Genomic DNA, 13,950 nt, shown 5'->3' with positions numbered 1-13,950 from the left:
CGCCATGGCTATGAGCTCAGAAAAGGTCTCACGGCCACGGTTACTTAACTATGGCTGCAAGTTCTAGATCTCTCTATCTCTCTCTCAATTTCATGTTGGCTGACGTGGCGACGTCGAAAAAAAATAATTTCATGATTCCAGATAGGACAGATATAATCTCACATCCGACCTAGCAATCCAATTGTCCACATCAGCAAAAATTGGCCGACAATAGATAATTTGTAACCTAAACACTACAGCTGAAGATTTTAAAAAGCACAGAGATAGTTTCGAATAAAGAAAAGGTCAAGGGACGATGTTGATTTTCGGGCAAATCAACGGGGACACTTCACATAATTGTCAACACGAGTCAGTTTTACTTCTATAATTGCATACTTCTACCTAATTGATCCGCCCTTAATTTGCCATAAAAACTTTTATATGCAAAAGGGTGGAAAGAAAGACCACCTTCGGCAACTATCTGTGTTACCATAGGGAGGATAGATGAGGAGTTGGCATTGTTTTTATGGTATCTAACTCTAATTACAGGGTCCATTTTGTTAACCCGAGTCTTTTAACTCCACACTTTTCTCTAACTCTTACCTCTCTTATTTTTGCTTTGCTTCTTTATAGAGCGCCAGAGTCAAATCCCGCAATTGTGATGCTAGCGTCCCCACCTTTCACAATCCTTTTACCAACATGACTGCATGCCTAGTGGCGGAGTGAGGTCACTTGCACACGTTGTGAAATTGCTAATTAGTCCCAATTTGATGACTCTCCAAATGCTTGGGTTTTGAGAATTTGGTGATGATTAAGTGAACTTGCTCTATTTAACAATAGGAAACATCCAGAAACAAACGTAGAGCAGGGATGTGTGTAACAACTTTTTGTACTCATGTGACTCAGGAGTATCTCATGAGGTAATAAAGAGCAGATATCTTTGTCCCTTCAAGTCAACACTACCTGACATGACTGCTAATCCGGTCATTAGAGTCAAATCGCTTTCCTCCAAGAGCAACCCTCCAAGAGATCCACAGGGAAAAAAAAGGGTCAAAACTGCTCTTGTGATCCCAAAACATTGATGAAGCAGCTCAAACCAGTGATAATTTACCCAAAGTTAATTTTTTTAACCATGAAAAATCTCAAATGGGTACACATATGATAAATTTACTCCGAACTAATTTTTTAACAACAAAAAACTTCAAAGCGGTACATTTGAGACAAATTTAACTATCCGTAAATTTCCGTTAAAGTGAATTAATATCATGAAAAATCTCAAAGCGGTTCACATGTGATAAACGGATGGTAAAAATCTTAAATCGGTACACTCATTAATTATCATGTGTCATCTAACTCAATAATTTGATGGTAAAGTTTAATGAGAAGGCGATAAGGGTTAATTTGTCGCAGATGCACCAATGTGAGATTTTTTATGGTAAAAAATTAGTTCAGAGTTAATTTGTTGCAAGAATACTAATTTCATGTTTCTCGTGGCATCAATGCATGAATCGGATATATGTAAGACCGTTAGCTCGGATACAATTTCGAAAGGACTTATACCATCTTGCAAGGTTTCTTTTCATGGCTCAGGACACATCGTCGGCTGTAGTTTAGTTATGCACATATTTCTCGATCTGCCCTAAACTAATTCATTTCGTACCCATCATGTGATGCAATGTTCACCTAATCTTTGTACGTACTCAACCATGCATGCAAGAAGAGGTTCGGCTGAACACATAGTTTAAGTCCTTTCTGTAACATCATTCGTCCACGCACATGAATTTTCCAAGGAAAAAGATCTAGGGTTTTTCCAGATATCAATGCACGAGATCGCGGTGGTAAGAAACGAAGGAGGCGTTAGGTGGTGACCACAGTTGACTTACGCAGGGAGAACAGGGTAGGGTCATCTTTGCTCAGCAACTACGTGAGAGGAAACTCACGAGAATCTGTAATAATATATAGAATTGGTACTGAGTTCTTGTCTGAAGCAGTTAAGACTAATCCAACACAATCGTTTGGACGGTTATTTATGTTTGCATATATGTTTTTTTCTTTTCTTTTAAGATAACAGCACGTCATAAATGATACTTCATCACAGCCATATATTTATTCTATATCATAATATGTGGATTATCATGCCATTAATCGGGCCAGTTTAACGTGGGAAGCAAGTTGAACCTGCCTTAGTGGGTGGGTTCCAGGCCGGTTCCCGTGGGAGCTGATTCAGTTCGAAGGTAAAGAAAATTTTAGAACCAACCTTGATAGGTTCGCTTCCCGATTCTTGGCCTTGAATCGATCGAATCTGCTTGGGGACAAGGCCGTTCAAATCCAAACTCTACAAGTTTCTTAATTGACAGATTTTGCTGAAAAGTAATGAGGTTGAGCATCCCAACATAAAAGAGGCCATTAAGTTGTCATAATTGAGGACTATTATGAAAATAAGACACCCCGACAGAGCAATTAAATAAAAAGTGAAGTAGAAAAAAAAAAAAGGAAACGAAAACCCAGGTAGACCCAGGAATCGGCCGGTCCGGTTTCAGGGCTAGTTTCAAGGTTGACCAGCTCGGCTCCCAATTCTAGAAACCTAGAACCGACTTTGTAAGAAACCCACCTACCCTATAGCCGATCACTCCTAGTTTTGTATATGTACAACTTGATAGTTGATTTAGCCAATTTAATTGTTGCATGCACAGGACGAATTCATTCGGATAGCCATTAGAAAGCTCATGAATATGTAAAATAAACTTGGCCCAAAATAAAAGGAGATCAACTCATACTCATAGTCATATTACAACTCCATGGCCCGGCCGTGAAATTTGGAAGGCCTCACAGGCTCACACACTTGCCCTTCTCCTTACAAGAATTGGGCTTCCGGGCTCACTTGTTGTCCTTGCTACTTCAAGGCCCGTTGAAAAAAGACTTGCTCTTTGGAAGATCTATCTCGTGCCTGGTGGTTCAAGTCTAGCTCGTGATAAGGCCAACGCATACATTTTTCGCGCAAATGAAATTAGTGAAAATATTTTCCTCACTTTCCCGATGTTTAGCATAATACGAAGAGAGAAATATTATGTTTGCTATATGTTGGCTATGGATTTTTTTTTTAAATTTTAAATGACGTGACGAATTGTTGAATGTGGCCCGCTTGCGTGTCTGTCCCCATTTGCATTTTGCCACGTCATTTAGTATGCTGATTTTCATGTACAGATATGAGTATACTTAACATTGCTCAATTTTAAAAGCTAAACTTTGGCGGGAACATTAATTCTTGCTCGGTCACAAAGTTTGTGGATTGAGGCCACCCGATAAGGACCTGCTTATTTCACGAAAGGTGCTTCCCAAAGAAGTGATTTCTAGAAAAAAAATGACTTGAGTTTCCCGTGTTTTGATTAGGTCTTTCGAAAGAGTTGGAACAACTATTTTTCAATATCGATCATTGAAAGTACTCAAGATCCCTCTTCGAGAAACGGACTCGAGGCTGGTGCATGACCCAATACCCCTCGACATCCGAAACCTCGATCGAACTCAACGACCAACCCCTAGCCCGGTGGAACTCCCCCCCCCCCCTCGACCCGGGTCCACGAGTTTTTTTCCCATTTCCTGGACCCGGGCCATCGACCCGAGAGGACAAGGAACCCGACCCGTCGTGGCCTTTTCAACTTTATTCATATCAAGCCCAGCCCATCCAAATCTCAAACTAAAATATCTCAAATGATGTCAAATTGTCAATGGCGCTTCCCTAAACTGTAAACACAAGCCTTATCCCCATTTTCCCTCTGCCCTCTCGACGACAATGGCGACGTTTACCGGTCTCTCCCTCCCTCCTAAAACCCTAACCCCTTCCTCCGCTTCGCGCCCGTCTTTTGCGGCGGCGCTCGCTCCCTCGCCGGCCCTCCGTTTCGGCTCCGGCGAGTCCGGAGTCTGGAGGCACCGCCGGGAGCTGCGGAGCGAGCCTCGCCGTCGGAGGTCGCTCGTCCTCGCGGCCGTCGATGGGGAGTACTCGTCGAGGAGGAGCAGCAGCAGCGAGCCGAGGGAGACGATCATGCTCCCCGGGTGCGATTACAATCACTGGCTCATCGTCATGGAGTTCCCCAAGGACCCTGCCCCCACCCGGGAGCAGATGATCGACACTTACCTCAATACTCTCGCCACTGTGCTCGGAAGGTGACCCTCTCTCTCTCTCTCTCTCTCTCTCTCTCTCTCTCTCTCTCTCTCTCATGCATAGATGTTCTTGTAGTGGTGGATTTGGTTTTGTTCCTGGGGTTTTCTTGCCTCTGCCATTGATGATTTGATTGTTATGCGCATTTCGTGGAGTTTGGAATGTTCTTGAGTGGAATTTGCTGAATGATGATGTTTGTTTGATCCGTAGCTTAAGTCGGGTCTTGACGATATACACAAATGAATGGACCTTCAAGAATTTCGGTCACAGATGACCGAATAGGCCGTGTTCTGGATGTTTGATCAGATCAAAAACTAATAAGGGACATATGGGAAATGAGATTTATTGGATTATTAGCTTTTTCAAGTGTAGAAATTTTAGTCTAGAGAATGGTCTGGTTTGGGTCCGCCTCTTTTGTTATAAGTGGCTACTACTTCCATATAACACCAAACAAGAGGTTGTGTTTGCTTTGCTGATTGTCATTCTGTAATTGCTTTTGAGTGTGATAATGGGCTGTGGTTTCACTTTCTCTTTTGTTTAGTTTCAAGTTCGTTGATTGAAGTTTCCTAAATTGCATTTTGAGTCTTGATAAATACATTGTGTCATTTGTCTCAGCATTGAGGAGGCCAAGAAGAATATGTATGCATTTAGTACCACAACCTATACCGGGTTTCAGTGTACCGTGGATGAAGCCACGTCTGAGAAATTCAAAGGTGGGGAACTATATTTGAACTGTGTTAATTAGAAATATAGCTTTCCGTTGAATTAATTGCCGATTTGTGGTTTCCGTCCTATGTAGGTCTGCCTGGGGTTCTGTGGGTACTCCCTGATTCATACATAGATGTGAAGAACAAGGATTACGGAGGTCTGCTAATTCACTCAATTTTTGAATCTCGAGACATTCTTCAATATGAATGTCTCTGCCTTTTTCCTTTCGAGAACAATGTCTAGCTTAACATTTTCCTCTATAATTGCTGTGCTGATCTCAGGGGATAAGTACATTAATGGAGAGATCATTCCTTGCCAATATCCCACTTACCAGCCAAAGCCTCGACATAACCCTAGAAGCAAGAGTAAGAGGTATGAAAGGCAGAGAGATGGGCCACCACGTCAAAGGCCAAGACCTAAGCAGGAGGCAACCAGCACAGAGTCATCATCCGCATGAGGTAATGGAGCTTATCAGACGTTGTCCCCATGTTCATTAAATGACTTGGCGTATGCCGATACTTTCCCTGCTCTTTCAACCAGTCGATCCCTGCTCTTTCAACCAGTCGATCATGAAGTTTACTGCATGTTGGATAATTTTGGCAAATCCTATTAATTTATTTTCTTTTTCATTCATGTTTTCCTGCAGGTGCATGAAGTTTTTGATTTCCAATGGATGGCCCGGCTATAATTTGTTATGCATCTTTCGTAGTCTTGAGCTGATAAAAGATGATGTTCCATCTGTGTAGCCTCGTACTAGAAGATCCTTTTTGTGGAGCAAGTATTGACAGATGCTTGCTTTGCGAACTTAGAAGACAGTAGAATGGTCCCATCTAATGAACATGGCATTTTGTTCTTGTGTTCCTCCTGTTTAGTGTGCACAGAGATGGAATGTCTTGTTATTTCCAAAGTACTTCTCCCATGTCGCCTTGTTGTGTCTACATCCGCGTGGTTTTTAAATTGCTTGTATCTCGTTGCATTTCTTATGCTTGCACGGGTATCTTGAGTGTCAAATACCTTCTAGGATGGCATATAGCTCTCTATCGGATACCATAATGGCGACAGGGTAGATGATTGATAAATGGTGCCTTGGTGGATGTGGTGGCGGTGTTGGAGGTAGTGATGGCTGGAGAAAGGCAGAGGTCATGGATTGTTGGCGGTGGGGATCAAATTGCTTCTAGGTGTGGAAATCAAGAGCCACTGTAGATGGAAGTTAGATATGGCCAAGGCTGACTGATGGTGGAGGTCGTGAGAGCTTGAGGAGTGATGACAGCAGACGGTGGCTGCTGGTGATGGCAGTCGAAATTGGTTAAGCAGATGCAAAATTGTAAACTTGGGGGACTAAGTGGGAACTCTGGCAGAACCTTGAAAGAACAACGTACATAGCGGTCGAGGGGGCGGTCCTTGGATCTGCCTGCAATGGGTGGTGGTCTGAGTAATTTTGATGGCAAGATGCTACTTGAGTTTGTGAAATGATTTGCCTGTCTTAAAGATGCGAAATTGGTTTTCGTATTTTTAATTTTGTCCAAAGTCGTAATTTCTTCGAATGATTTCTAGGTACTAAAATTCAAAGAAAATACTCTTCATCAGCCGTACGGTGAAGAAAATGCAATCGAAATATATGAATTGTCAGCCGGTTTATGCTAAAATGAGCATGAAACTTCATGGGTAGCTCCTCAACTCCTTTGTGTCTCCGCAGGAGAGATCCACAGCACAATTAGTTCTTGTCATATGAAAATTCGCGTTAGGTTTGGATAAGCAGATCGGTGGCGATAATGCACCGTGGACTTTACAAGATCCAAAGCTCACTCTATTCAAGATTTTAGAGTCTAGTTGGTGGGTAAATGGTTCCAAACGTAATTAATGATTCAGTTGTCCTCTTGCTCCTAGGAAGTTTCTCGGCACTCCGTTTCAAAGTCACTCTTGTCATGAACCTAACACTCAGACGTCTCCCTCACCCCTCACTCGTAGTCCCCACTTTCCCAAGTGACAACCCCGTGGGGACATCCTCCACTTGCAGAAAGTTGTCTAAATTGGCTAGACATCGTCTCATTGTGTGTCCTGCGAGAACTCTCTCTCTCTCTCTCAATTTGATCTTGTTTACGGTGGGATCGAGTTGTGCAATTCAATTGAATCGGTGCAGTAGAAATCTGATTTTTTCATTTAGAGAGATTGTTAAGAGGAAGCTTAATTTTGAAATCATTAGTATATCTAATTGGATTCACATTTGCATAGAAACTTAAGTCAAGATGGGCCAACGAGTGTATATCAACATATCTCTCCCTTACATATGAACCTCCTGTGTTAAGCGTGCTTTCTATTAATTCATGTACCATTGCGCTCTCGGGTTTTCTCAATTCGAATCTCCAACATTTGTCCTTCGACATAAACCTCAATCTCGCCTTGGCGCGACTACGTTTAGCCGGAAGCCGGAGGATCCGCCATCTCAACTTGGGAGTCACATTAGAGATTCCCTTTTTGAGATAGCCACTAGATGCAGATCCACACATGTTGCCATCAGCTATCATACCATTTATTAGGTCGATGTAGTCGAAGTTCAAATCATTTGCTTGCTGAGATCGTTTAGAGGAAGCTCAAATTCGAACCCATCAATAAATCCAGTTTGACTCATTTACACTCAAAAGTTTGAACTGATGAGTCATGAGCCAATCCCGCTTTGTACGACACTTATGATGTGAGGCTTTTTTTCACTTAACTTTCGCAATCTTGCACCTACCTTCAGATGGTGCTATCTAGTGGCAATAGATAAGGTATTGGATGGTGGGTGATAAAGTGACATTCGCAAGCAACCAGTTACTTTTCTCTCTCGAAGAAAAGTTTCGTCATCTTTTCTTCAATTGCTCTCAACACCATAGGTCAACAACTTCCTGATCAAGCTGATTCCTGAAGAGACCTGCAGAAGCTGAGCCTTTCATGATGAGTTTCTTCTACTCCAATTACTATGACTCAGGCCATGGTGATAGAGGGTATCATCCAAATTCTTATGATTCCTCCAGCAATTTCGCTTCTTACTATGACCGCAGGTTCGACGGCGAGACAGAGTTCTCAGATCACGTCCCGGCTCAATACTACACAACTTACGATTATGTTCCTCCTCAGACCACAATTTCGTACTCTGCCTCCACTTTCCGCCACTCCGACTTGATCAAGATCGACCCGCATGCCTATTACAGCGGCAGCTATGATCGGAACTCGACCCGTTTCGTAGTTGGTTACTCGACGGCGGAGTTCAACGAGCCTGATTTCGAAGAGTACGATCCGAAACCTTACGGCGGTGGCTATGACCCTTCTCTCACTTATGGGAAACCCCTCCCACCATCTGCAGAGATCTGTTATCCTCATTCCACGAGGGTTCAAGATCCGCCGGCGCTAGGCGGTGTTCGAGACGGAATTCCCGAATTGCCTATCGCTATAGCGGAAGATGAGGAAGCAAGAAAGCCTGGAGCAGGAAGCGAAATCGAACCAGCCAAGATTGATCAGGGAGGGCAAAACTCTTCCCATCAAACAGAAGAAGGCTCGGATCATGAAGAGAGCGAGCAAAGTTACGATGAGAATCCGGGCTACTCTCCTTGGGGTGGTTATGGATGCGGGTTCCAGAGGATGGCACCCCCGGCTCCGCCTGGCTGCGGGTTGGATGCTTGGGATATCTGCGACGGCATACACGGGTATTGGCCTTGCTTGTCTAGGGACTACAGGAGAGACTATGGAGCTGAAAAAACTGCTGATAGAGAATATTGCAGAAGGAATGAAGATCCGTGGCAGGGCACTGCTGATTATCTTTTCGGAAACGCCGACCCTTACGCCGATCGAAGGTATGATTCCCAGGTGAGTCCTGGGCACTATCATGTGCATGCACCTGAAAGGCAAAGTGAAGGGCAACTGTATTATAATCAGGTTCAGCATGACTACTATGGGGATTCAAATTCTTGGTAGGTCGAACATCAGGACCGTCTTCTTCGCAGATCGAAACGAATCTCAGGTGCTCATGTCGTTGGTTCTGAGATTCGGTTCATCGAGACGACCGTCCTGAGATCCTTTTTCACGTTTTTTCTTACGGCTTAAAGCTTGATGCAACTGGAGTTATGTAGTAGGGAACTGGGAATGAACGAGGAGGTGAGAATTCAATTCACTGGCTTATAATGTTCTAGAGATATGGCATCTTCAAAACTTTTTCTTGCTTTTCTCATTGCAGTCATTGAGCTTCCTGTCATCTACTCTTCTATCCCATTTGTATTTGACCCCTTTTCAACTTTCACTGTTCTGGAAGATGCTGTCAAAATCTTCAAATATGGCCTGGCTTGACAGGTTTTCTGTCGATTGCAAATGACGGTTGGAGCTGTCCCACCATGAATTATGTCTTGAGATCATTGCTTTGCTGTACTAGATTAACATGGGCAGAAATCTAGATGGTGGGGACAGTAGGGATTCAGTAATATTTTGGCAATGAAGCATCTTGAGCTCCTTGTGTTTGAATCATGAAAGGAGGAGGTCTTTATCACAGCTTATACCAGTTTTAAAGGCATCTCCAAACTGACCGTAATGCGGAATAAAGAATCGTATATTTTTATATTCTTTTTTTAATCAAGAGGGCACGAGCCTATTTATAAACTTTACAAGATGATTGTTTAAGCTGACATGTTACTATAGCATCAATTACAATCAATCGGGATTGGTTAATAACATACACAATCACAGGAGATGATGCACGATTTTGAGAGATATGATCTCTAACACTAGGAAGTAACCTTTGAGTTTGATCAAACAATTTGTTAGTGATTGCTTTTCGCATTCCTTTTCTAATACGCTACTGCATCTTGGCACACGAGAAAGACCTATGTCGGATACCTAGATACGCCCCGACACGATCGGTCTTTTGATCATACCAAATGAGTTGAAATAAACTTGAACTTGCTAACTTCGTTGGGGGCGCGTGTGAATGTGGCCGGCGTCACAAAAGTCGTATCGCCAACCACTATTGTTGTGCAAGTCGATGAGTCATTATGATGCATCATGTTCGACACTTTAAGTTAATAAATTATGGCAAATAGGAAGTTAGAGAACTATACCGAATACCAATCGACAAGCTATGGACCTCATCCATGTCGAAAGTGACAACCCACCAGGCTCGAAGCGTATGCTAAGCGGACTCCGGTAAATCGTTTCGTAAGACTATCAAAATGGGTCACAAATTCATTTTCTAACCAACATTTATTTAAATGGGTCACACCAAACTTAAAGTGTGGACCAAAATGAGTTCTATAGTTAAAAACCTAGGAACGTACGGGTTTTAGTAGATTGGTTATAAAGTCACTCTCAACCTATTTGACAAATAGGTCAGGCTTAACCCACTTTGGTCCTTCTTCGCCGGTCTTTGTCTCTCCCTCTTTGATCTTGTGACTCGCGACCTTATCCGTTCGTTCCCTTCCGCCATCGTTAGGTTTTCTTCAATCCTTGGCTCGCAACTTTATACCATTGCAATGAAGTGCACTTTTGAGGAAATCGAAACTCTCACCACCACCTTCACGCTCTCTCGTCTATAAACCGGCCCCGAAGCTCCCTGACTAACTTCACGAGTCGGTCATGCATCAGCCATTCTTCATAAGAAACAATTTAAGAAGAAAAAGTTGCTAAAAATGAGATTTCGAGTTAAGTTGAGTTGGGCATGGGTAGCTAATTTCGCAATGGATATAGATATAAATGGATCAGAACGAGTAGGACCATTTTCAATCCAACCCAAACCCTACTCGACCCACCCGTTTGACTGGTCTAACTGTTCCCTCCTTGACCTCAGGCTTGCTAAGTCAGGCACGTCCGACACCGATACATTGAAATTTTATTAATTCAAAATTTAAAATCATGAACGGACCTAGACTAGGACTTTTAGGCCCGACATCCGATTTTCACCGGGCCATTAATCATGTCCTTGATCAGCGAATCTGTCGGAGAAGACTAAATGGCCCAAGTAAATTAACCGGGGAACCAATCCTACGTCGTTTCTTCAAGCCCAAGCCCTCGAAGATTAAACCCTCCACCCAAAACCCTCGCGATTTTTGAGAGTTCGAAGGTCACGTTCATTCCAGCCTGCAGATTCACAAAGCTCAAGAGACCCAGAAATGGCTGCACCCTCCTCGTTTCGCCTCCTCAAGCGCGCATTTTCCACCTCCCTGGAAGCCGGCGACTCGGTCACCAGCCTCAAGTCGGCCCACGATTTCCTCTACAAGGAGCGCAGCCTGAAGCGCCTCGTCGCACAGTTCAAGAAGTCGTCCGCTTTTGACCACTTCCGCACCAAGATCGGCACGTACCAGTACGCCGTCCGCCGCCTCGCCTCGGCCAGGCGCTTCGACCTGATCGAGGAGATCCTCGAGGAGCAGAAGAAGTACAGGGACATCTCCAAGGAAGGGTTCGCGGTCCGGATCATCAGCTTGTACGGTAAGTCGGGCATGTTCGAGAATGCCCAGAAGCTGTTCGACGAAATGCCTGAGTTGAGCTGTGAACGCACGGTGTTGTCTTTGAATGCCCTCTTGGGCGCTTGTGTTAATTCCAAGAAGTTTGATAAGATGGAGGAGCTGTTCCGCGAGTTGCCAGGGAAGTTGTCCATCGATTCCGACTCTGTATCTTATAATATTGCTATTAAGGGGTATTGCGCGAAGGGTTCTTTGGATTCTGCGATCTCGATGCTTGATGAGATGGAGAAGAAGGGCTTGGAGCCAGATTTGGTCACGTTCAATACTCTTCTGTCCGGGCTTTATCTGGGTAACAGAACTGCTGACGGGGACAAAATTTGGGCCAGGATGCAGGAGAAGAATATTGTTCCTGATGTCAGGAGTTACAATGCAAAGTTATTTGGATTGGTTTCACAGAAGAAAATGAAGGAAGCTGTTGAGACGGTTGAGGAAATGAGGATGAAAGGAACCAACCCGGACATTTTTAGCTTCAATGCTTTGATCAAGGGTTTTGCCAAGAGTGGTAATCTGAATGATGCTAAACTGTGGTATAGTGAAATAGGAAAGAGTAATTTCGACCCAGATAAGACGACATATGGGACCCTAATTCCGCTTGCTTGCCAGAAGGGAGATGTTGACTTTGCATACGAGCTGTGCGAAGAGATTTTCAATATTCGTTGCCTCGTTGATGGGGCAGTATTGCAGCTTGTTGTTGATAGGTTGGTGGAGGAGTCAAGGATTGAGGAAGTGGAGAAGCTTGTGCAGCTTGGGAAGGTAAATAAGTACCGCCGATATAGCTTGCAACTACCAGCCAGCAAGTAAACATAGCTGTAGGTCGCTCTGCTTTTGCTGACTTCATTTGGAATCAATAATCTCAGTGCAAATTTTGAGGCTTAAAAGGAATTTCTCGGCGTCACATCTCGATGGTTTAGCTTGGAAATGAAGTTTGGCAATCCATCGAAAGCATCTCAACATGACGTATTCAATACTTTGATGTTTTTGTATGTATTCGGTGTAATCTCTTTTTGTATTTCGATAGTGCTAGGAGCAGGTTATTTGTTACTGTGATATCAAGGTTATAGGCAGTCGGCCAAGATAGTGTTTCCTAGCTGCTTAGTTGGCAACGATTTTTCCTAATGGTTGCTATTTAATTCCAATGCAATCTTTGAAGTATTTTTGCTGTTACTTTACAATTTTGAGTTGCGTATCTGCTAAATGTGGTTGAGTCTACATATGTACATACATAAGTATTGTCTATGTCATTACTTGTAAGATCTAATCTGATGATTTAGTTCGTGGACTCTGCTTATACTATATAGGTTAAAGAATGTTAAGAGCAGGATTTGGTTTTGTGCCAAAAGTTTGCAGACATTTCTATGAATCTTTCTCAGTCTTGAGCTGATAAAAGGTGATACTTGTCAGCATAGCATCATGTTAGAAGATCTTTTTTGTGGAGCAGGTACTGACAGAGGCATGGTTTTTACTCTTAGAAGACGGTAGACTGGTCCCATTTAAGGAACATGGCATTTTGTTCTTATGTTCTTTCTGTTGAGCGTGAACAAGATAAATTCTCTTGTTGTTAGGAAAAAACTTTTCACACGTCTCTACGTAGTTTCTAATTCAACATGACTTTCAAGGTGCTTGTATCTGTGTTGCTTTTGTTTGTCATGCTTGTACGGGTATCTTTAGTTTCAAAATTTTTTCTACAAAGGCATTGAGCTCCTCTATGTGCTCGTCCGTCATTATACCTTCAAAAGTGACATAATAGCATTGATAACTAATGGTGCTTTGACATAAGCCAATCAATTGATGTGGCGGTAGTGTTGGAGGTAGTAACCGGTGGAGGAAGGTGGAGGCATGGACCATCGGTGTAGGCATAGCAGCTGTGGGAATCGGTAAATGGTGAAAGCAATGGCAATGACATTAGATGGAAATGGCATGGCCAAGGCAGACTGATGGCGGAGGACTGGAGGTGGTGGGGGTTGATGGCGGCATTCTATGACTAATTGTTGCAGTCGAATGTTGAAGCTTTCTTGAACCATTCTATGACAAGTTCTATGTGTCAAAATTTGTAAGGAGATCATCCGGGCCGGCTTGACAGATTCAAAATCTGTTCCCACACCTACCGGTTCGGTTATCGCTTCTATGCCCTGAACCGGTCTTTTCTACCAGGGAAACTGCCCAGGTTCCAAGGTCGAACCATGGCCTGTTTCAGGGTAGAACCGGTTTTGAACCTACCGTAATAAAATGCCACATCTCTCTCTCTCTCTCTCTCTCTCTTTGTAGCTTTACATGCCGAGGTTGCTCTCATCATCTACTCCAATAGAGGAAAGCTGTATAAGTTCTGTAGGAGTTCGACCTAACAGAATCCATTGGGTCATCTTAGATTCTCCAGATTTTGATCGTATTTAGCCCTTTCTTTTCTTTTGTTCTCTGCTTCTTGTCAGTTATCTCAGTTCGTCTTTCGTGGTTCCTTGTTCTGTGTGCTTCTTTGCAGAAACCAGACGAAAAAAAAAAACAACGAAACGACAAACATGTCAGTTCCAGGGTCGAAGCTTGTTCGGTTCTTGATTCCAAAAATTTGGGAATTGGCTCTGATAGAATGGGAACCTACTCACCTCGACTGGTCACCTCTAATCCCTAGTC

At 43.3% G+C, this 13,950-nt stretch overlaps 3 protein-coding genes across 4 annotated transcripts; all 3 read left to right on the top strand.

Moving 5' to 3' along the window:
- Nucleotides 1–3,696: 3,696 nt before the first annotated feature.
- Nucleotides 3,697–5,747, top strand: LOC115727192 (DAG protein, chloroplastic). Of its 2 annotated transcripts, none has more exons than XR_007197918.1 (5): nt 3,697–4,140; nt 4,751–4,848; nt 4,935–5,000; nt 5,125–5,350; nt 5,490–5,747. XR_007197918.1 is itself a non-coding variant. In XM_030657362.2 (5 exons), exons 1-4 carry the CDS (start codon nt 3,770–3,772, stop codon nt 5,298–5,300), a joined length of 711 nt encoding a protein of 236 aa, XP_030513222.1. In that variant the 5' UTR covers nt 3,698–3,769; the 3' UTR covers nt 5,301; nt 5,490–5,747. The 2 variants fall into 2 exon arrangements, 1 of the variants encoding a protein (XP_030513222.1); XM_030657362.2 differs by having other exon boundaries at nt 3,698–4,140; nt 5,125–5,301.
- Nucleotides 5,748–7,644: 1,897 nt separating this feature from the next.
- LOC115727203 lies at nt 7,645–8,995 on the top strand. The gene has a single exon (XM_030657374.2). It carries the CDS (start codon nt 7,775–7,777, stop codon nt 8,792–8,794), a length of 1,020 nt encoding a protein of 339 aa, XP_030513234.1. The 5' UTR covers nt 7,645–7,774; the 3' UTR covers nt 8,795–8,995.
- Nucleotides 8,996–10,824: 1,829 nt separating this feature from the next.
- Nucleotides 10,825–12,607, top strand: LOC115727201 (pentatricopeptide repeat-containing protein At1g55890, mitochondrial-like). Its single transcript, XM_048276125.1, has 2 exons — nt 10,825–12,134; nt 12,356–12,607. Exon 1 carries the CDS (start codon nt 10,975–10,977, stop codon nt 12,124–12,126), a length of 1,152 nt encoding a protein of 383 aa, XP_048132082.1. The 5' UTR covers nt 10,825–10,974; the 3' UTR covers nt 12,127–12,134; nt 12,356–12,607.
- The last annotated feature ends 1,343 nt before the right edge of the window (nt 12,608–13,950 follow it).

Source organism: Rhodamnia argentea, chromosome 3 (assembly GCF_020921035.1).
Source record: "Rhodamnia argentea isolate NSW1041297 chromosome 3, ASM2092103v1, whole genome shotgun sequence".
In the NCBI taxonomy this organism is placed as follows: domain Eukaryota; kingdom Viridiplantae; phylum Streptophyta; class Magnoliopsida; order Myrtales; family Myrtaceae; genus Rhodamnia; species Rhodamnia argentea.
This window is presented reverse-complemented; position numbering and strand designations above follow the sequence as displayed.

Excerpts from the sequence above, each read along its gene's own strand:
- LOC115727192 (XM_030657362.2), top strand. The coding sequence starts at position 3,770 with ATGGCGACGTTTACCGGTCTCTCCCTCCCTCCTAAAACCCTAACCCCT. Across the intron at positions 4,849-4,934 it reads CACGTCTGAGAAATTCAAAG|GTCTGCCTGGGGTTCTGTGG; the intron begins GTGGGGAACTAT and ends CGTCCTATGTAG. Across the intron at positions 5,001-5,124 it reads GAAGAACAAGGATTACGGAG|GGGATAAGTACATTAATGGA; the intron begins GTCTGCTAATTC and ends TGCTGATCTCAG.
- LOC115727203 (XM_030657374.2), top strand. The coding sequence starts at position 7,775 with ATGATGAGTTTCTTCTACTCCAATTACTATGACTCAGGCCATGGTGAT.
- LOC115727201 (XM_048276125.1), top strand. The coding sequence starts at position 10,975 with ATGGCTGCACCCTCCTCGTTTCGCCTCCTCAAGCGCGCATTTTCCACC.